At 41.6% G+C, this 23,530-nt stretch overlaps 1 protein-coding gene across 3 annotated transcripts in view; it reads right to left on the bottom strand.

Annotated features, from left to right (window-relative positions):
• Positions 1-23,530, bottom strand: part of KANK4 (KN motif and ankyrin repeat domains 4) — a 42,708-nt gene that overhangs the window by 15,019 nt on the left and 4,159 nt on the right. Inside the window, exons 1-6 of one of the 3 annotated variants that reach the window (XR_004693037.2) lie at positions 14,703-14,896; positions 12,400-12,486; positions 7,733-9,733; positions 5,196-5,307; positions 2,285-2,509; positions 969-1,056 (exon numbers count right to left, since the gene is read on the bottom strand). Coding sequence is in view for 2 of the 3 variants with exons in the window: in XM_035122515.2 (XP_034978406.2) it covers positions 969-1,056; positions 2,285-2,509; positions 5,196-5,307; positions 7,733-9,733; positions 12,400-12,415 (2,442 nt within the window). In the remaining variant the exon portion in view is untranslated. Of the gene's footprint in view, positions 1-968; positions 1,057-2,284; positions 2,510-5,195; positions 5,308-7,732; positions 9,734-12,399; positions 12,487-14,702; positions 14,897-23,530 lie in introns of those variants that run through there. The other 2 variants (XM_035122515.2, XM_035122516.2) reach the window with 2 other exon arrangements.

Genomic DNA, 23,530 nt, shown 5'->3' with positions numbered 1-23,530 from the left:
CTCCATGGAACAGCACTGTGAGATGCAAAGATGAGATGATAGCCCTTGCCAGAGCACCTCTGCTAGAGCTGATGGGAGATTGAGAGTTCAACAACATCTGGATGGCTGCATATTCCCCAGCCTTGTTGAATCTTAATTCTATTATAGTTTAATGTGCTGTTCCACTGCTTGGGTGGGGTGCAAAAAGCAATATATAACTGAGACATAATAAATAAATCTACGCATATTTAAACTTGCCTTGTTATGAAATCCTGCTATGGTAGCAGACCAGCACAACATCTTTTCAGTAGCTACTGGATTGATTTGAGTTTTGAGAGATGCAGTGTTGTGGCCAACTAAGTGTAGACCCATTGAAATACATGAACTGAAGCTAGTCATATCCATTAATATCAATGGGCTTACTCTGAGAATAGCTAGTGCTGAATACAACCCAGTTAGTAATACTGGATGCAATCTAGCAAAGCATATTAATACACAGTAATGTACAAAGGGTTCACAGCCACTCCGAATGAATGGGAGCCAACCATATAGTAGAGAGAGGACTAAAATCTAGAAGCCCACCCCAAGTTCTACCCTGACATCTGCTTTGGGATGATAAACGCAATGGGTTTAAGATGTGAAAAGGTTGATTGCTGCGAATGAATAAACTATACAAAACAAACTTTGTTTGGGGAAATGTGTCCTTAGCATTTCATTAGTTTAGATTTTGAAAATAGGAAATTCGAAGTGCTGTCGCTAGTATGCCAGGGACAGCTCAGTTGGTAGAGCATGAGACTCTTAATCTCAGGGCTGTGGGTCTCAGCCCCACGTTAGGCAAAAGATTCCTGCATTGCAGGGGAATGGATCAGATGACCCGCAATTCTATTATTCTCTGAGTCGACCATTAACCAAAAATAATCACTGAGAAGGTTCTTAAATTAAGCTGAAACAAGGAGGTGCTCAAAATACAACATGAAAAATATTAGTACCAGTAATTTGTCCTTTGTGGTTCTTATTTCTGGCAGGTGTTTGCTCAAGATCTGGCATCCTTTCAGAAAATCTGTAGAGGGTTTAAATCTGAAAACGAAAAACATCTTTATGGATTCACTGTATAAAATAAAGTGCAGAAAAACACAGCTTCTTCCCTTTTTTAAGAATAAGATTAGGAAAAATGAATGAATACTGATGGAGGGAAGGACCTTATAGCAAAACTGCTCCTCTGCCCCTACTACTATTCAATAACTCTTTTTTTATATGCAACTATATAATTGAAAGGTTCAATGCAGGACATAAAGCACAAACGTAACTCTTTGTAGTGGGAGGCTAATGGGCTGCCCACTTCCTTATAAACCACGTATTGAAAAGGTACTGGCCACAATGCAATACACTGTAAACTTAAGACACTAGATTTAAAATGATACACCCACCAGGAAAGGTGGGATATAAATGTAATAAATACAGGTTACTTGAAAAACTACCGTTTCTTATATACCCAAAAGGTTGCTGTGTTTCGCATTAGTGTTTCTCTTTCAAGTCTCCGAATTACCAGAAACCCACTCCACTGTAACTCAGAGCAGAGCCTCCCGAGAGCAGAGCCTCCTGTGTGCCTGCCCCTTGTGTTCAACTGTGTCCCTGTCGACATACGTCAGGGGTCCATTATTTGTACTTTCTGGAAACAATTGATGGCAATTTTGTTTCAACAAGCTCTTGCAGCTCCCTTAGGTGAAGATTTTGTGTTGCTTTTAAACCTATACTTTGTAGTGGTTGTTTTGGTTTTAAAACTTAATTTTAGCTGGGTTTCTTTGTTTTGTTATGTTTGTAAATCACTTTGAAAAACAAGCAGAAAATGATTCATAAATGAATAATCATAGTAATACCTTGTCTTCAGTGTTAATTCAAATGCCTTATAGCTCATAATAACTTGCATTTTATTATTGTTTCTCTCAAATATATTATTACACCTGAAAGCAGAATGGAACAGAAACCACGACTGGTTGTCTGCAGGAATTGTACATATTCACATAACGTTCCAGCAGCTTTGCTGAAACACCAGCTGCATCAGGCACCTCCTACCCCTAAACTGTGCCAGCTGGTCATTATAAAAGCATTAAGAATTAGGACCAGAGTTTGATTTTCCCTCTTCCCATCCTGTCTGTGTGTGCTTGTGCGCCATTTTTTAAAATATATATTTTAAACTTGCAGGTAGGGGCTGTGAATTGATTCCATGTAAGCCACTCTGGGAGCTTTTAAAGCTGAAAAGTGGGGTACAAATGCTCTAAATAAATAACAATAACCGCTTCATTACCTGTCTGCCTTGTGCTGTGTGCTTGGTCGCGTGGTTCCCTCTTGCTCTTCTGGGTCTTCTTTCCTTGTGTAATGGGCAGTTCCAGAAGCTCTTTGTTCACTTTCATTGCCATCTTCACACCATCTATGCTCATCACTGCCACACTTTCTCTCAGCCTCACTATCTGAATTCCCTTCTGAGGAGCTTTCTTCGCAACTTGAATCTTCACTGGATGTAGTTTCGTAACTGGGTGAGGACAGCAGGCATTATTCAGCGTTCCTTCTGTCCGAGAACCAGAGAGCTATAAGCAAAATTGGTGGGCCCTAGGCCCAAAACCCTCTTAAATTTGAAATCCCAGGCTGTGCGAGCCATGGATTTTTATTTTTATGCACTGGGACATAAATAATCTCAGAAGCCTGCAAGTTTTTTTTTCAAATTCAAAAGGAATTGGCCTCTTGTAGGAGTGGTGGTTTCAATAACAGTATTATTGCTTGCTTTCTAACTACTATGATGTGGCTCATTCATAATAATACTTTTATGGCTCTGTGCCATAAAGGTGACATTGAGGTGACATTGCATAATTTCCAGAATGGGGATTATAGGCATTGATGCCAAGGGAAGAACGTGGCGGACAATTGTACATGACAACCATGCACATATCATTGACATCTTCCTCACTGCAAGACTAATATTTAGAACCAATACCAAAGCAATATTGGTATCTTAACAACTCTTAGCTTTCTGATTTATGTCCCCAGCTATGACACACATGTTTATTGCTTCCATTACAATTAGGAGCATATATCTGAATTCTACTTTACACTGTTTTGGAAAGCATTGTCCCTAATTCAGGGAATGATCCACAAACTTGAGCTCTACTGTGAGCTCCCCAACCTTTTCACTCTCTGCTAAGCTCCAACACATTTGAATCCCTGCTTCCACATCGCCCAGCAGCTGTGAAATAACAGTTAAAGCAGCCACAACAGCTCCTGGACAGAACTGGAAGCAGATAGCCACTGTACCTAGGGATGAGGGATATATTTAGTGTTGCTCACATTTTAATGCAAAAAATACGTCATTTCCACCTCTATAAACAATACCGTACACACACAAATCAAAATGCAGCTATCTACCAAATTTGTGCTTCTTTGAATTTTGTTATTCAGTTCTCCAACTAGATGTGTACAAAAATGCATATATTTGGGAAAGCACATGAAAATATTTATATTACTGAAAACAGCACACCAAAAATGCCTTATATTAGGGGAAATTGTATACCAAAATTGTATATTGGGAGAAATACACAACAAAATGCTGGTTTACTATTGTTTTTAATTGCACACTGATGCAGAAATGTGGAGAACTGTCCCTTAAGACTGGAAAAATGAGAAACTGAAAGAAATCAAAATTAAAGATTCACTCATCTCTATCTGTACCTGGCTGGTGAGACTGTTATAAGTGGTCAAAGGTTGTGTTGGAGGTTGTTGCATGGCTATTATGTCAAAAAACAAGCCAGTGGGTTTGCTAAGGTTCAGCTAGGTATTCTGTTAGTACTACAGATTGGGGACCATCCCCTTAATGATGAATTATGAATTGCACTGCTTTCTCATTTTATTCAAATACATTTTCTGCTATCTAGACCTTAAACATTTTACTAGCATTAGTGCATTTTCAAAGTATAAAGTAACCACCTATATATCAAAGCACTTAGAAGACAAAGGTGACTGTTTATTAAATCACTTCTAAGGGTTGCTTAGGGAAGAAAAGGTGTTAGTCCTCACTCTCAAGATTTTGTCCTGAGATGGGGAGGATAGACTATGAAATATACAGGGCCCAGACACCAAACAAGTATTGTAATATTTGTAGGGAAGTTTGGGCAGGTAAAGATGTCCATGTGCACATGGACTGATAGCAACATGTAGACATGCTAATAATCTGTTTTAATGATTTGTGATATATTTGCATTTATTGTATGAATGTCGTATCATTGATATTGAGCTGTTCACCTTTTTTAAAAAAAATATGGTAGTACAGTATATAAGTTTTTGCAAATAAATTAATGTATTTAAACACATGGCCACAAGCTACCTTTGATTCCCATATTCCACCTTTCAAGGAAGTTGCAAGCGATTGCAGCATTAATCTACAGCTACAAATGTCCGGTTTCCTACATGATTTCTGTCATGTCTCTGCGAGTTTACAAGCAACCACAGCAAGCAGCCAGTCCACTTGGATTTGGAACTGGTGAGGAGAGATGCGCTAGGCACATGGCAGAGGATCTGGTTTACAGGGGAAGGTGGGCAAAGTTGATGAATCTTTCTTAACACCAACTTGCCTTCTGCACCAGAAGCCAAGGGCTGTGGGGTTGCCAGGTATATGGAAGCTTAAATGAGCACAGTGCCTTCATACACAGCCAACCATGGCAGTAGTTATTTAAGACTGTGTGGCAAGCAACATTCTAGTAATGGGAAGCTGCAGTCTTTTGAATAAAAGGTTCACTGGCATTTTTTTAAAAAAAAAACTATTTGTAAAAGAGAGTGGAAAAATATCTAAGTTCAGATTGTTTCGTTCTTTCTACAGAAATAAGAGAGAACTCCAAATTGCAAGCTAGTTCCAATGATTTCCTGCTTTGGTGTCATTGCTCATGTCTGTTTCCTAGCCTACTCACTCAGTGGTAAGGTTACCATTCCTTTTGTGAGGTTTGCGGTGATTTTCAGCTTAGGTTTATATTAGTGCAGTACTGTTCAATACTTCAGCTAACGACCTACGTCTTAATGCTTCCTCCAGCTTTTTGCAGCAATCTCGCCAACATCAGAATGGAGAAGGAATTAAGTGAGTCTGTGTTTAATGCATCAATCTTTTCTTTTGGCATACATTTAAAAAGTAGCATTACAAATGACAAGGCAGTTTTGCTTCTTCCATTGATGCTTACCCACCATTTACCCCAACAAACTGAAGGTTCTTTTTGGTGCCGTTACCTCCTGCATGGAAACCAGTGTCTTTCTTTTTCATTATAGATTTAAGGCTTGTGCTTGGAGAAATTTCTAATACAAATATTGAAAACACAGAACATCAGAAATGTTGCAATAGAGTTGTCCTACTTAACTATATCACATACCTTTAACAAACTGAACATGGTAAATAAGTCCCCCTATCTATTGAACGGCTGATCCCAACACCTCTCAACTCCTACAGCAGTGGCTGTAGCTAATATAGTAAAATTTATACACTGCTTGATTGTAAAAACAAAAACTCAAAAGCGGTTCACAACGTGGCTGTTTTTAAGAGGCCTATCTTGTCTGGTAGTTCTTCTGTTTGATAGCTTCATAGACTTACCTACCCTACCCTAGTTGGGGAAGGGGGGGACACACACCAGTGGTTGGTCCCTAGATGTTGTTGGATGCCAGTTTCCATCAGCATGGTCAATAGTCAGGCATTATGGGAGTTGCAGACACAGATCCCTCAACCCAGCTTTAAGGCCCAACACTGAGCAATGTCACATGCATAACTGCAATAACATTCATTTATTCATCATTACAAAGACCCAGCCCCTTCTTCCCCAGCCCCCTACAGCTATTTTGTTGGTGCTTCTATCTTGTTGAGTGTGAAGATGGAATTGACCGTCAGTGGAGTTAAGGGAACGTGATAGAATAATGTGAAGGATGGAGCAAAAGAATGGGGCTATGTCAGCTCTCCTTCGCTATGCAAGAGGGCGACAGGAATTTGTAGAAGTGGATAGGACTTTTTCTCAACCACCTTGGGGTCCTTGTTGGTGTTTGCGGAGGACATTCCCATTAGGTTTCTGACATTGCCTGGGCCCAAGTTATATGTCAGTGGTGTTCAACTCATTATGAAATGTAATGTTCAGAGGAAAACAAGACAAAGGGAAGATGAAGACAGTGTGGAGAATAGCAGATGGCTCAGTTGCCTCAGGAGACTTAAAATGGAGGCCAATGATGACCCTGCTCTGTTGATACTGCTGCTGTTTAAATATAAAGCTTTTATATGTCAATCACCAGCTACTGTATCACTGATTTGACTCATTGGTATCAGTGTTTGCCCAGATACGGTTGTCATCAGTTTGTGGTTGCAGTATATGGAATGGCAACCCTGAGACACTTTGCAATATCAGTGTCTACTGTATGGTTGGCATACCTTCTGACTCCACCCTCCAATGAGACTTCCAGTCTGAGCTAGCTGAACTGGTCCAGCTTAAATGTCATCAACTTGGGTAGCTTGGGATTCAGTGAACATAGGACTCCACTGCTTCCATGACATAAAAAGAGAGGATTGAGGGTGGATTTAATGTTTTCCACTTGAATGGAAACAAGTGCTGTGCATTTTGAAGAAGGCACAACTGTAATGGGTAGTTTCAAAAGATTGATAGCTTGGATTAGTCTGTTAGGTTGGTTTGGCCCTAGAAACTGAATGAATCCCAAAACATTCTGGTGGGCATACTTTGTGCTACTCTTCTGATCACAGGATAGAATCACAGAATCATAGAGCTGGAAGATATATCAAGGGGTTATCTGGTCCAGCTCCCTGCATTGCAGGAATCTCAACACATGGGTCTCCCATCCAATATGAAACCATACTGGACCCTTCTTAGCTTTGCAAATGTGTTAGCAGTTTTATAAATTGTGAAATGGCTCAAAATAGTTGTGTCTAAGAGTTCCCTATAGCTAATGTGGGAATAAAAGTCTTCACGGAATGAGGAACTGAGGTTGTTGAAAGAGGACAGGTGACATTAATGGCACTTACCTTATGACAGAGCTGACCAGTTGCAGCTGTGCCATAGCAATGGCAACTTTTTCCTCCACCACAGCACATATCATATAAATGGCTGATAAATTCTACAAAGAGGTTCATCCCTGGTTTTCCCCACCCTCAGTAAGTAGTGTGAGTGGCAGAGAAATTGGGGGGGGGGAACTATGTTGATACAGCAACGTGAATATTTGCCATTCTGGGTTTGGGCTGAAAAAACTGCTTGACTCTATTCATAGAAGCCCTATGCACCTTCTTATGAGCAACATGGAGCTAGATTGTAGCTATTCCAGCCATCCCTGTTCATCAGTTGAGATGATGTCATCCAAGCCTGTCCATACCCAGTATCTCTTACTATCACTATGAAATCGGTTGTATTAATATGATGCCATGCATTTAAGTGATGTTGGATTATATTTTTAAGACATAAAAAATGCATTTGGTTTCTAAACTTTCATATTTCCTTAACTGCCACATTAAGTTCTGTTTACATTAGTTTCACTGAAAAATAGTGCTTTTCAACAACATGGAAATGTCACAAGAATATTTTTTTAGTTTCCCTTGTTGGTTTTTGTAAAATGAACATTTTTATTATTATTTTGAAGCAGCAAACATGTTTATTTCATTCAAAATATCTCAGGTGATATTCCTGACTAGCTGCAAAGTAAGTGGAAAGGAAAGACTGGCTTTGCCAATATTATTTACCCAACTGATGATACTGTGTGTTGGAATTCTCCTTGTCTGTCGGCGTTTGTGTTGAGTAGGCAGAGAGCAGCAAGTTCAAGGAATTAACAAGCTGGTTCTGGATGGAGCTGAGCTTTGAGGCAGGCTGCTTAATGGCGCTGGCGAGTTCTGGGTACCCGTGTTCTAGGCATGTCCACTGCTCTTGCAACAGATCCTGGATTTTTTTAACGTATTGGCCTACAATGGGATCTGCAGGTGAATTCTTTGGTTCTGGGCGGGTTTCCTCCTCATTCAGCTCCTGCTTAAAATCTTCTTCAAAAAGGCCTTCATTTCCTCCTGCCTTTGAGCCAACCACTTCAACACCTGAGCAGCTTTCTTCACTAGCAGCAGAGAACTGTGTGCCATAGTTGCACACTCCCTTCTGGTAGTTGTCATTATCAATGTGTTCATCAATCTTCAGTTCATTGTAACTTAGCTCGAGAGGGGAACTATCATTTTCCTGTTTCATTTCTTTCTGTCTCTGGAAAGATGGACGGTCTTTTTCTCCAACATCAACACTTGTCATCTCATGGTGGACATGGAACAGCTTCCTATGCCCTTCCTTTATCGTCATATTCTTATTATCAATTTCACAGGCATCACACCCTATTGATTCCATAGGCACAGTGATGCTTCCATTAACCCCTTTGTCTGATGCCTCCTTAGCTGCCAGTTCGGTATTCACAGCAGCATCATGGTACTGGAGGGCAATTTTGTCCTGCTTGCACTGCGTAATTTCTTTGGTACTCTCCCCACAGAGTTTCTCTTCCAGTTGAGCTTTGGAATTTGCCAACATTTCAATGCTTCTCTCCTTGGCCTTGATTTCCTTATCCTGCTGCTTCAAAACTACTCGAATCTGCTCAAGTTCTTCTGTCTTGTTGTTCAGCTGTTCCTCCAGAATAGCAATATGCTGCTTTAAGGCTGTTATCTTGCTAGGTTCTTCAGAGAGCAAAGGCTTGAGGTTTACGTTTCCTTTCATCTCTCCAATGCCAGGGCTTGTAACTTCATCCGCCTCCTGTAGTCCTGCTGTAACAGTCTCAGTTATGTTGAGTTCTATGTCTTCCTGGGTCTGGCTCTCAGGGCTGTATTCCAAGGCTCTGAAAGTGGTCAATTCACTTTGGATGGATGGCCGACAAACATCTGTCTCCGTTGCATCACATTCCTCTTCTCCGCTCTCAGCAACTGCATGCAGTTCCTGAGATACTAAATGCTGGCTTTGCCATGAAGCACTGGGTTGTATTCTCTCATTTGTAAGCTCTGGTTGTCCCTGGTCTAGCACAAGCTTAGCTTCTTCCTGTTGCCTCGTAAGCTTCTCAGTATCCTGGACGGCCTGACTGATTTGCTCCTTTACATTTTTCAGATTTTCAGGAGATCCCTTGGACCAATCTGAATCCAGTGGTCCCCTTACAGGACCAAAATCAAATTCCAAGCCTTCCCCATCAGAAGACTGAAGGAATGTCAACGGTGGAAAAGCTTCTGGCTGCGTTTCTACTTCTGAATCCTGGCTTGGTGGCAGCGTGGCAGGCATACTGGATGCCCTCAAAAGCTGAGGCCTCCCTCTACAGTTGCCAGTCTCCTCTTCAAGGTGCGCAGCATCTTGCTTGACAGTCTCTATTAAAGGGGCCTTTTGTCTGTAGCTTGGCTCATTTGGACGGGTGGCTAAGGGCAATGAGTCAGTCGATGTGACAACAGGGCTACTTTCCTCTGCCCCTAGGGAGGCCTTCCTCTGCGTAAGGAAGCTCTTGTTTGGGGCTGAGGAGTAGGCCCGTGATCCATTTTCTGGAAGGCTGAAATTGCGAGGCAGCGTGCTGAATTTTGGGTGCTTTGCCTTCCTGTGAATAGGAATCCTCTTGATAGTATTTCCTTTCTCGATGTCATCTACGTACTTCAGGAAGTCAAGATCTAAGTGGAAGCCATAGGGTGTTTCAAGAGAATAGGGGCTTTGGGGTGGATCTTTATCTTCTGGTTTGGAAGCCCATGCATCTGCCGACGTAAAATCAAAAAATTAAAACAGTGGAATAATCTACAGCTATAATATCAAGAAAGCTCGATGTCTGAATATATGTAAATAAGTTCTTTTCTTATATTATTATTTGACGGAAAGATCAAAATGAATCTGAGTGAATATTTTATTTTGATTATGATAATACTGTATTCTTTCCTATGAGTATATTTAATGTAACAGAACAATAGAATTACGTTGTATTGTTTGTACGATGTGAAGATGTATCTATAAAAACCGAATAAAAAGAGATTAAAATAATAATAATAATAATAATAATAATAATAATAATAATAATAATAATGCAGCTTCCTATGTTCCTCCTTTTCTGGCTTGCCATCTGGTCAGGTCATAACACAGAGTCCCACAGACTCAGCCACTTTCTGACCCGGGGTCCTAGTGCCCAAGGAGCTCCACTCACAAGCATCCAGTTCTGCATAGCATAATGTACATACTAAGGACCCGGGGGGGGGGGAGGGAAGAGGACTTCTTTTAGCCCTGTGCCCATCTCTTCCAGAGCACATCACAGTAACTATATGGAAATGCTTTGTGCCCGTTTCCCATTCGCTGTGTTTCATCAGCATAACCCTCTATCATTAGGATGAGGACTTGTGAATAAAGGATATGAAAGAAACAGATGAATGCCAGATAAGGAAGGCCCAATATTCTACGGTGAAGTCCCTGTGGACTTCCCCAAACCCTCTCCCAGCTGTCTCTAAGGCTGCAACAGCATAGAGCCACTGCAGTATTGCTGAAAACCAGCCTATACCAGCATGCATAATTCTCTCTCTCCCCCCCCCCCCAATTTTTTATTGAAATGCTGGCTGTAGCTCCAGGCACAACTGCAAGGCAGTTTCACTAAATCACTGTGCAGTTAGCCTCTATCCAAAAGGCAAAAGGGGGGGGGACATAGCTTGCAATTTGTCATCTGAGACATCTCTGTACAGTCAGCTTAGATATATAGTCCCGAAGAGGAATGGGCAAAATGTATAATCTTGTTTTCAGGGGCTGAATCATGTAATTGTACCACCGAAAGTCATCAAGAATTTGCTAAATAATCACTCTACTTGGTAATTATGTAAATGACAGCTTTTGCAATCCACACAGAATATTTGCTTTAAAATCTGCATGATCCTAATGTATAAGAAACCTTTACCATTACACTCAGCATCACTAATATATTCACACTGGCTTTCAAACCATGTCAAATGCTTAAAGACATGCATACAAGGTTGATCCGGAAAAAGAGCAAACTGAACAGATTGGTTCCTGGGAGTCAGCCTTGATCTCACTTAAATATATATTTAAAAATGCCTCTGTCTGCACACAAGACAGCTTGTTCCCATGCTAAGAGCTTGGTGCTTTTGCACAAAACCAGACAGAAAGGAATCAGGAAAAGCAGTTATCTTCTTGAGTGGCACTCGAAGCGCAACTCCTGCTCAATGACCTAATGGCTCACTTTACTTTTCTTGCTTAGGTGTGTAAGACCCATGAGCAAAAAGTGAGGAGTGGCCCGAATACATGTTATCTCAGGCAACCGTATACTGATTCAGGGGCAAACAAGATGTGACATTATTGACATCGTTTGGTCTTCCATGGTAGTCAGCAACGACAGTCAGGACTGTGGTGTGTAAGGAAGGCTTTTTATCCTTTGACCCCACCACTGTCTGGGTCTGAATTGGGACTCCTTAACTTGCTGTTCACAGTTCAAGGAAAGTTGACCCTTGGCACCAAATGATTTGAATAACATGGCATGTATTTTGGCCTTAAGAGTACAGGACCATGTAGGCCAGTTCTGCCTGCTCTGAAGTGCAATAGCTCTCCAATATCTGTGGCAGAGGTCTTTTTCAGCCCTGCTACCTGTCTTCATAACCATAAATGTCTGGGGTTGCAGTTGGGAACATGTTTGCAAAACATGCACTCTCCCACTGAGCAAAGGCCTCTCTCCAATGGAGGAAGTTATCCCTAAGCCCCAAAGTACTGAAATACTTCTCCTGCTTCTTCTTATTTTTAGGGGGTGGTGCTGTGGTCTAAACCACTGAGCCTCTTGGGTTTGCCGATCAGAAGGTCAGTGGTTTGAATCCGCATGACGGGGTGAGCTCCTGTTGCTCTGTCCCAGATTTTGCCAACCTAGGAGTTCAAAGCATACCAATGCAAGTAGATAAATAGGTAGTGCTACTGCAGGAAGGTAAACGGCATTTCTGTGTGCTCTGGCACTCGTCACGGTCCAGAGTGATTTAGTCATGCTGGCCACATGACCTAGAAAACTTTTCTGTGGACAAATTCTGACTCCCTCGGCCTGAAAAGCGCACCGCACCCCATAGTTAACATGTACATAGTTAACAAGCACCCCATAGTCGCCTTTGACTGGACTTAACCATCCAGGAGTCCTTTACCTTTTATTTTTAGGGGGAAAGGCCATCAGCTTCTCTCTGCAGGCATAAGGTCCAGAAGCAGACCCCTCCTGCAACAACTCTGTTTTCCCTTTGCACTTAAAAGATTTTGAACAGAGATTGGGTGAGTATTCAAAACCAGGGCCTGAACATTTTTTAAAGTCTAATTCAAAAAGCATGAGTTCTTTAATCGTTTAGCAATCAACAGTATAAAGTTTTTGCCTCTCAATTAAGGTTAAATTCTGTATCCATACCATCTGTATTCTCCATAATGACGATTGCTGTCCAGACCACAGATGTCAAGCCATTAGTGAAACATCATCTGAAGACATTTAGTCCACCTTAAAAAAAGGGAGAGGGGATAGAAACTGTTAAACAATACAATTATAGTTATTTCAAGACCTAAGCATCATACCTCCTTTCGATTACTTCTTTATGTACAAACTGCTCACTTCTCCAGAATAATCTATTTTTAAACACAGAGCTATTAAGACAGCTTCCGTCTGCATGGAGTGAAATTATTATCCTTTGAGTCCTTATCCAGTAAGCACTTCCAGGCATCTTTTAAATCAATGTTTTCTCTTCTAACTGAAACAGTTCCTGCTTTGAAGACACAGAGGTATCTCTATCAGATCATTTTTCACTGCTAAGCAACAACACAAAGGACCAAAGGAAATTCAGAAGGAAATTGGGGAGGGTAAGGGAGGGGAAGAAATGCTGAGGAGGTGCATGTTGAGTAGAAGTTGAGGTGATAAGTAATCACTCATCTTATTACTGTTGGAAGCATTGATTACTCTGGGACATGGCCTATAATTAATGTGCTGTGTACTACAGCTTACTTAGTTTAAAAAGCAAGGTGTTTTTTTTGGGGGGGGGGGGACTAATTCTAGACATGACAAGATATTGCCAGGGCCCTTCCCTAGGGTTCTGCCTTAAATAGCAGATTACAGTATAGACACCTCTAAAGGGCAGCAAACTGAGAGATATGATATGAAAGCTGATGTAGATAGTTTTGTAAAATAACTAGCCCCTTTTTTGCACATGTTAATAGGTAGGTCTGGGTACAAAGAAACAGTTCACACGTCACAGTAAAGCATAATTCAGCCTTCGCTAACTTGATGCCAGCCCAATGTTTTGGATTACAATTCCCATCAGCCATGTTGGGTGGCGCTGATGGGAACTGTAGTCCAAAAGATCTGAAGGTTGGAGAAGGCTGCCAGGTTTGGGGAAAATAAGCAAGCAAGCAAGCAAGCAAGCAAGCAAGCAAGCAAGAAAACAACAACAACAACAACATATGAATCAGTCCTTAGACATGACCATTACTGCTTACCGGTACATTATTATTTTTTCCTGCTAACAATGCACACATACCCATGTCAATACAACAGACTGTGGCTACCTGACTTTTGCCAAAAAAACAAGCCCCCATGCTTGTCAACGATTATTCAAAAGATTTAGAAAAGCTTCTGTGGTGTTGTCTTTGCTTAGTAGCCACGTTTTCACCAGTGCTGCTAAGTTCCATAAATCAGTAGAAACAACTTTCTGTGCAGGATTATCTGAACAGTGTGTCAGTAGAACGGCACCAGGAAACCTTCAGTTCTAGACAATCATTGTGTAAGCACAAGTGACATCTTTAATTTTAGTGGATGTATCCATTTGAAAATATGTTCTATAAAATACTGTAAGTATATACAGTATACAGAAAATACTATAATAAAGATGTAGAATATGTGTATCAATTAGATGTGGAAATTGTCAAGATCAAACAGGCTTTCTTTATTCACCTTCGTTTTTCATTCACAGGAGGCATGGTTTATAGAGACAGCTGTAAGGTAAAGGTAAAGGGACCCCTGACCATTAGGTCCAGTCGCGGATGACTCTGGGGTTGTGGCGCTCATCTCGCTTTACTGGCCAAGGGAGCCAGCGTACATCTTCCGGGTCATGCGGCCAGCAAGACTAAGCCACTCCTGGTGAACCAGAGCGGCACACGGAAACGCTGTTTACCTTCCCGCCAGAGCGGTACCTATTTATCTACTTGCACTCTGACGTGCTTTCAAACTGCTAGGTTGGCAGAGACAGCTGTAGTTTGCTTTATATTTGCATCAACTGAAGAACAACAGGTAAACTGAATCTAAAGATCCAAAACATTCAACACCATGTCAAACTACAGTGGAATCCTGTGCATGTTTACTCAGAAGTAAGCACCATATTATTCATTGCTACGAACTCCCACCTATGCATGTGTAGGATTAAGTTCCACTGAGCCGGCTGCAATGGTTTGCCACTTCCGAGCTGATAATGCATAGCGTCACCAAGATCAATGCCTGTGCACTGCAAGGAAGGACCCTTTGATCATTTAAAAGCATTTAAAAACAGTATTTTGAAACCAAGATCATTTCTCCCCAGTGGGATGACAAGTTAATGCATTCTCATTAAGAGCTATTGCAACAGCTTTCTGATCCTGCCTATCATTTGCAACTGCATTGCAGCAATTTAACTCGGCATTTCATTATTGGAGTTCAAACTGGCAGTTAACAGAAATATTTGGCCAGGTTACCTTCATATCCTCCCAGCTGCCAAATCAAAAGGAAGAAAAGAAACCCAGACAAGTCTTCTCTTTCTAGGAAGCGCTCCAAACACTCCTGAAAAGTCCAGAGATACACTGGCAAAACATGTAGTCACTCCAGCTGCTAAAGAGTTGGTCAGCTGACTAATGACCTTGCTTGAAAAGCAAATACAACCTTTACTGTGATAACACAGAAGGATGCAAATAGAAGTCATGTTCAGGCTTGGTAAAAACATGGCATTTGCAAGAATCTTCATATACTTTCCAAAGAAGGATTGTCTTGTTTTTGAAGCTCCAAGAGAAACAAAACATCTGATTAACTCCCAAGAGGAAATGCCTCAACCAAGTTGTGAAAGTATGTATCTTTTTTTAAAAAAAGATTATTTAAAAGGCTGCCAATAATTAACAGTGGCAGAAACATAAAAATTATTTAGGGTAGGACAAGCAAGGCCTAGTTCTACCTCATATCACAAACCTTCCCAAACAGAAACATGATTATATTGTGCATTAATATTTCCTCAGAATTCAGACACTGTGAATTTCAGCAAGTTTTACAGTGGATGCTCAGGTTGCGAACGTGATCCATGCGGGAGCCATGTTTGCAATCCACAGCGCTGCGTACGCGTGATTCAGTGCTTTTGCACATGCGCGAGCGCCGAAACATGAAAGTAACCTGTTCGAGTACTTATGGGTTCACGTGGTGTGCAACCCGAAAAGACACAACCTGAAGTGTCTGTAACCCGAAGTATGACTGTATACAGTATTCTAATAAAAAGTTACAGATTGCAGCCTTAATTACATGTTTGACTTAGTGTCTGATTTACTTGTAGTCTGCAAGTACTGCTAAAAGGGCAAGTTTTATTTTCTGAATTAAGAACAATGATAGATGCCACATTGATCTGCCTTGTAGCCGTAGGTCTTATGTAGGTAGAAAGGTTTGTTTTAACAGCTGCATGGCAGGCATTCAACAGGAGCTTTCCCCAGCATGGAACTGTTTCACCTGCTGGGCTTCTGCCTAATATGCTGCTGTCAAAAGGTACAGGAGAGCAGGCAGGGGAAAAAATGCCAAGTAATGGCATAAGAAAGTAAAAGCAGCCCTGCTGGGAAAGGCTATAGCTCAGTGGAAGAAGAGGTTACTTTGGCTGAGGCTTCGTATCTTCCTTGTTATACCATCAGTCTACAAAGAACCAGTGAAGACACTGAATCTGTGCAGAAGGACCAGAAAAACCAGCAATGCATCTGTTGTCATTACTGAGCATTCAGCACGGTTGATTTTATACCTCAGCTGCAGTTCCATGAGTAGCATCTGTAAGAGCAGGCAGAAGTGGGAGGAAAGCCCTTTTCAGAGTGATCCTGTGGTTTAAGGAGACCCACTTAAAACCCTACTGACTAGTTGTTCACTAGCCACCCCTTGACTAGTTGTAAGCAAGGAAGCAGGCAGGTGGAGATGGCTGAGGTTGGTGGGGCAGTGTCTCCATTCACTCTGCTGGACCATCCTCCAGCAGTGAGAGGTAGTAGGCAGAAAGGGGTACTGTGCCACACTGAGCACAGTGTGGGCTCTGCCAAACCGCAAAACAGGCTAGATTAACAAAATCAAGGAAAACGGGAACATGCCTTATCCGAGACCCAAGACTTGACTATTGGCAATGGAGCTTTGTGTGAGGAAACTGAACAAACAACGTCAAAGTGTCACCACACTGCTTCCAAGCTGCAAAGTACACTCAAGTCAGCTGCCCGTTTTTGAGGCTTATTGTTGGGGTCGGTGGGGGAGATCTCATTAGAAGGGAAGAGATTTCATAATAGCTAATAAAACTCGCCAAGGTCTAGATAATGCTTCAATTGTGACCTGAGAGAATATTGCAACAGGAGGCGTGCCAGAGTTCTGTCAAAAGGCTTTCGAAGGGGAAACTGAACCCACAACGTTCCGATTTAGTTATCCAGTCATGTCCTACTTATTTTAAAAGTACACCTCTTTTGGGTCACGAAAAGGTCGTGGGGGCAGGAAGAGGAGGGTTAAGCACCTCCTCCTTTGCTACCGCTGCTCCGATCAAAATTTGAGCCTTTAAAGTTGCTTTATAGTAGTACAAATGAAAGCAACAAGGGGAATGGCTCTCTCAAGGCATATTGTCATTTTGGATTGAAATTCTAGATGTATTAAAATGTACTGTTGGTTTAATGTAGTCCATCTGGCTACAGGAGCTGAGGTTCAGGGATCCTACAAGAGGAATGTTATAGCTGGACAGGCTCTAGAAAGAAATCTTAGGCGCCTGGAAACACAGCTACCTCAGCCCTTACCCACTTTAATCTGACCTCTCGCCTAGTACATCCATGATTCCTTGATCTTCTTTCCCTACTGTGAATTCTGCAAGGAGATACCACACACAGCACCAAGTGTGAGTGCATATTTGCAGATTGATCATTGTCTATTTTGTAAGATGAATTACTTAAGTAAAAAAAAAAAAACCCACACAAACAAATAGAAAGCCAGCTGCCAAAACACTTGAAGTTTAAAACTAAACTCGGCAATCCTAATCTGACCTAAATGGCTGACTGAGCTTTAGGCTGGGTCAGGTACACCCATCCCATGCAGGATTAAGATGCTGAATCAACAAATTCCCTTCAGGAGCAGGATTGCGGCGTCTCAACAGGAGCTCATTAAGAACTCCTTCCTAGTGGGCATCAGCTGGCAGTGGAAGGACCCAATGGTCTCCTTTATGCTAACCATGCCTTCTGTCATGAAATAGCATTTACGCCCTCATCCTCCTATGCCATGTGTGATCTAGCATCTCCTGTTTAAAGAGCTCATCTGGGTAGGTGGTCCAGATGAACACAGAGCAGTGAAGCAGAATTGTCAGCAAAAGCAACCTATCAAATGTAAATGCGGACTCTCGGGAAATATATGCGGTACATACTTTTGAAATCTGTTTGGATATACAGATGCGTACCTAATGAGTTTTCAGCCTGTCAAGTGAAGAACAGGGAGAAGAATTAGTTATGCAGGAAAGGACTCAAATGATACAGGATGCATGAAAAACGCACACACTAAGACTAAAGATGGGATTTGATGCAAAGAAGCAAAGTGTTGAGAGCTAGTTTAGGCTTTACAGAAATCTAAAATTGCTGGCACCAGCCATGCACATTGACTTCAGTGACTACAATTAAAAGCTTGAACTACATGACATTGTGTTACTTCTGCCTGCCTGCACATTTATTGACCTGACTCTCATGATGCAATACTTTGCTCAACTAAACAACTTACTATACAGCAAAGGGTTGACTATTAGAATATACCATTATATGATTTACAAATGGGCCTGGATAAAAAACTGAATGCTTTTTGGTTCCAGTACCTTAAAGAAATAGGTTCAACTGACTGCCACTAGCCAACAATAACTAGTTTACTTGATAAACTTCTACAGGATGCTGCATATCCACAGCTATAGAAAATCCACAGAATACCAGACTATTCGCTGTAATGTGTACATGCACCTAGAATTTTGAGGGGGAGGAATGACAGCACAGCATTCAGATAGTAATTTCCCATGCCCTGTGGAAATAGCAAGTACTTTTTCCCAGGGACGCTGCTGTACACTACATGGGGAGACAGCTGTGTGAGATGCTTTCGTGTTTCCATTGGCTGAATAATGGAGGAGCAGCACAGGCTGAAATTCTGCACTGGCATTTGATTAATCACCGTTTTATGTGCTATCCAATAATATGTGCAGAAACATAACAAAATAAAAGGTTTAGACATTCAAAAACATTTAAATGAAAATATTTTCTCTCTGTATAATAAAAATGTAAGAATGTCATCATGAAGTTCCCATTGGATGATCTATAGTGCCGCATCACAATCCTGGATTTGCATGAAGTCTGGGAGCAAAAGTCTGGGAAATTAAAGCCACTCACACTCACCCATCAGGCTTGAGAAGCTAGGCCAACATTCTCAGTAAATAACACATTGCAAGACCTAGATACCCCACTGCATCCAGAAACCATATGTTGTCAGTTAGCTCACCCATCCTCTCTCATTTGAGCAGCTGTTGTTCAAACCAAGACCTGCAGCAAAGCATTGTTTCCTCCCAAGCATGTGGGAGAGAGCTGGGCCACTCTGCACCATCTGCCATTTTAGAATTCTACATTTCAAGTCCTGCCCACCCCCTTCCATACAACGGATTTTTACTGGTCAAATACTGTTCTGGTGTCAGGCAGAGAAAGGTTCCCAAAACCTTTGGGATACAGAACTGGAGGCTGGGGCTTTTTATTCATATACTGCTTCATTGCCAAGGTGGTTTGTAAGCGGCTTACAAGTATAAGACCAATGACAAACACACATAACAGCCTCTCATCTCTGCTGTGCAAAACTGCTTGCCTGACTGACAGCTGTTGCAATCCTTTCAAAGAGGAAGGCTGTCAGCACTGGAGTGAAGGGATATCTCATCTTAACAGTTGGAAGCCTTTACACACACACACACACCCAATCCTATGCCTGCCAGGATCTGACTGTAAAAAGGCATACAGTATATCTACCAGCTGTAATGATAAACTCAAACCTCTCAGGTGTTTTGACAGAACTTTGCACATACTTTGCTTTTAAAATCAGATCTCTGTTTCAGTCAAGTGGAACCGTGACATTGCTGGGAGGATCACTAATAATATATGAGCTGTTTTCTAAAGGCAGTACAAGCTATCAGGTATTCAGGAATATGAAGCAAATCCTTTGGTGCAGAACAACCTCGTCTGGAGCATTTGGATTCGACTTCACAGTGCTGGTCCTTTTTCTTAAACTTGTTATCCATGTAGGAAAGTTTTAATTAAATCCTGAGAGGTGAAGAAGGGTACAAACAATGTAGAGGTCAGTCAGCCCACAACTGAAATTTGCAAAGAGATCATATTTTCCTTTTTCTCTTTAAATGACTTCTGATTTTGAATGCTGTGATAGCTACTATCTTGTCTCCCATCAAAAGAAAGCATTTGCTAAGAGATATGAGCTGTTGCTTGGCATTTTCTCCACAGGAGTTCATCTGTCTCTCTTGAATTGAAAATTTGCAATCAGTGTAATGGAAGCTTTATTTGTCCCTTTAAGCTAGGGATAGGGGACTTTTCCAGCTCCAGGTCTGAATTCCCTGATGGGCAATCTACTGAGGGGCATATCCTAGTGATAGGTGTGGCCAAAAGTAGGGAAGGCAGCGCTTGTGGCATTATTACAGGTAAGAAATATTCAAGCTTGGCAAAAAACCAAACAAACCACAATTAAGGGCATGTGAGAGCTTGACCATAAAGAAGGCTGATCGCCGAAGAATTGATGCTTTTGAATTATGGTGCTGGAGTCCCATGGACTGCAAGAAGATCAAACCTATCCATTCTTAAGGAAATCAGCCCTGAGTGCTCACTGGAAGGACAGATCCTGAAGCTGCAGCTCCAAGACTTTGGCCACCTCATGAGAAGAGAAGACTCCCTGGAAAAGACCCTGATGTTGGGAAAGATTGAGGGCACAAGGAGAAGGGGACGACAGAGGACAAGATGGTTGGACGGTGTTCTCGAGGCTACCAACATGAGTCTGACCAAACTGCAGGAGGCAGTGGAAGACAGGAGTGCCTGGCATGCTCTGGTCCATGGGGTCACGAAGAGTCGGACACGACTAAACGACTAAACAACAACAAATCGGGAGCAGTGAAGGATATGGCCTGGGGCAGAGGGACAGCCTGGGTAGTCAGGAGGGCTGGATTTGGCCCCCAGGCCTAAAGTTCCCCACCCCTACAATAAGCTAACATGAGAGATGGATTTGGTTTTTAAAATTTTATTTATAGATTTACTGAGTAATCTTATGTATACTTACCAAAAATTTAAACTCACCTGTTCAATGGGACATTGGTGGGGGTTTTGGGGGGTGGAGGGGGTAATTTATTTATCTATTAGATGTATATACCGCACTTCATCATAAGATCTCAGGGCAGTTCACATAATTTTGATTAGTTTCATAAATATGATAACACATAGGGTGTTATTCAGCTAGGGTTTACTCACAGCAGACCCACTGAAATTAAATGAGCATGACTAAGCCAGGGGCATTGATTTTAATAGGTCTACTCTGTATAAAAGTTAGTTTGAATACCACTCATATGATATTGCAAAACAAACACAGCATTTCAGAGACTTTAGGCACATTAGTTAAAGCTTCTGCCCATCATAATTTCACCAGTATTTCAATTTGAGAGTATTTTTATAGCATACACCACAAATTATTCCTTTCTTCGGCCACATAAGGTTAAATATACCACCTCTAATGTTCCAGTTAAACTCTAGACTAACAAAACTCTTGGAGGCATAGAAGGGTTCCTGAATTTGAGACTCCCCCAGGAGACTCCTTGCACTGCATAGACTTCGTGCTTTATTAACCCATGTAATAATTTCCTTGGGCAAAGATGCCCTTTAGTTTCTGCCATTATAAGGAGATTAGACAAAATTAAATAAAGCAGATAATCTGTGAGCAATTATTCCATACAAAGTTCTGTGTTAGAAGGGTCACTCTCCTCGACTAATACTGTTCTGAAGTTCCTTGGACTCAGCGCAATAGCTGAGCTGGACCCTAGAGCAAAAGTGACTTGAGAACCCTCCCTCCTATGGCCCCTACTGATATACTAGAGAAGTAAAGGCCTTTGCCGCGTGTACCGTTTTGAGTACTGAACTGTTTGGAAATTGGTCATGAAACATCTGTCACAGCCACGTGCAAGATGGGACGCTGATAGTGAGAAGCACTGGGAAGCAAACAGTGGAAGAAATTTCCAAGGAATGGAACTGGTGTTGCTGTGATCTGCCACTGCCTGTGGGCTTACACTAAATACTCCTATTCAACTCACACATTTGCCGCATGTGCAACCTGCACCAGGAGACTCCTCAGTTGCGACTAGTGAATACACTATTAAACACGACAAGCCGGTAATTAAAAAAAATCAGCCCCTGGTGGTAAGCTATATTTAACACAGGTTGCTCCTTAAATTTCTAAATCGTTGTTGTTGTTGTTGTTGTTGTTGTTGTTATGAGACTTGGATAAACAAAGCTGGCTGCTGTGTAATTAACTCAGAGTACCTTAATGTGAACTCAATTACTTTCAAAATAATTGGCAAAACCTCCACTGAGTCCATAGGCAGTTAAATAGCCATTTAACAAGATGGCAATATGCACAGCCATCCATTTTTGATTAAAATGCCATTTTCTCATACGTAGGGCTGCTTTGATTGAATGTATTCTGAGCAGATTCTCAGGCATATAGTGCCCCTCTCCAAAATTTTGAGGGGAAAGAGTGGGTAAATGTTTTGTAGAAACAAACAAACAAACAAAAAACCCTGACCTATCTCCCATTAGAATATAGTTTGCAGAATCATTTCTGTATTTCATTCTGTTGCATCCTTTAACAGGTTCTGGCAAAGTGAAAAAACAAGGCATTTTCTAAAGAGTAAATCATTAACCCACTGAAGTCAACGACAAAGCTCCCATTGACTTCTCTGGGATAAGAACTTGGACGTCAGACAAAGGCAACCTTGCCTCTCCCAAACTAGCTTATCCTTTAGTTATATGTAGCCTTGAATGCAGGTCAACACCTCCCAACACACCAAATGCTGGGAGAATTATGTTTTTACAAAGCTAAAGAAAAATGCTATTTTGTTCACACTGTGAACTGATGGCACAGTAGAAGTTCTGTTATGCAGACAACTGGAGAACAATGTCTATAATAAATATGCAACGTTGAGTGGTTTCCAATGAGCTTGTTTTGTGTGGTTGATACTGTCCATCATGTACATTGTTCTATGTCCTACATATGGCATTCCAGAAAAGTTAAGACCAACAGGTAGAACAGCCTTCTGTGACCTTGTGCTCCCCCCCCCCAATGTTTCTAGCTATAGCTTCCATCATCCTGGCTGTTGGTTTGGGCTAAGGGGGACTGGAGTCCCAGATATCTGGTGGGCACCAAGTTGGAGAACACTTGTCTGAAATGACCCTCTGTCTGTGAGTTTTCTGCCCCCATCAACCTCAGGTACAGTATGTGAACACCTTTTCAGAAGTGGGCTCCTGCTTTCTATGAAAATTTGTGGTTTGATGGGTATGACTTCTCTTCATAATTTCCATGTGATCGTGGAACAAGACAAAAGCAGAAAGGCATGTTCATCATGTGGAATAGTGGAGGTTGAGGGGGTGGGGAAACAGGCCTGCAAACATTTATGGTGTTTGTTTTTTAAGGAGTTCAGCCTGGACATGCGAAGTTATTAAAAACTGAAATGAGTGTTTGATTTAACACGGGCATATTTTATAACCTCTGCTAAGAGGTTTTGAGAATCTAACACCTGTTTCTGCTATCAGCATTTAAATGCTAAGGTGACTCCATTTGAGCCAGTGTTATCACACAGGTTTTAGACTAATTTGTGACCAGAATTAAGTGCCTAGTCTTTAGCTCGCCCTACATGTTTCATGATGATTAATGGCCCAATTGGTTTGGGATGGGAGCCACATATATCCTGCTCTGCCAAGTGGAGACTGCCACTTAAGGAGGCTGCGCTTTGCTTATTCTTTATCGGTATTCGACTCACCAGCCGACATTTCCTTGTCTTGTAACCAAAACGGTATCAAACAGACATCACCAAGAGATAAAGGTTAAAAGACAAAACCCAGCCTGCACCAAATATCAGCAAAGGTCACTTCCTAATGACCCTCCTCAATGAACATTCGTTCTGATGTGTTTACAGGAATGTTATATGACACATGACAGAGCCTGTGTGGTGTAATGGTTAAAGTGGGAGACCAGGTTCAAATCCCTACTCAGC

Source organism: Zootoca vivipara, chromosome 7 (assembly GCF_963506605.1).
Source record: "Zootoca vivipara chromosome 7, rZooViv1.1, whole genome shotgun sequence".
Classification (NCBI taxonomy): Eukaryota; Metazoa; Chordata; class Lepidosauria; order Squamata; family Lacertidae; genus Zootoca; species Zootoca vivipara.
This window is presented reverse-complemented; position numbering and strand designations above follow the sequence as displayed.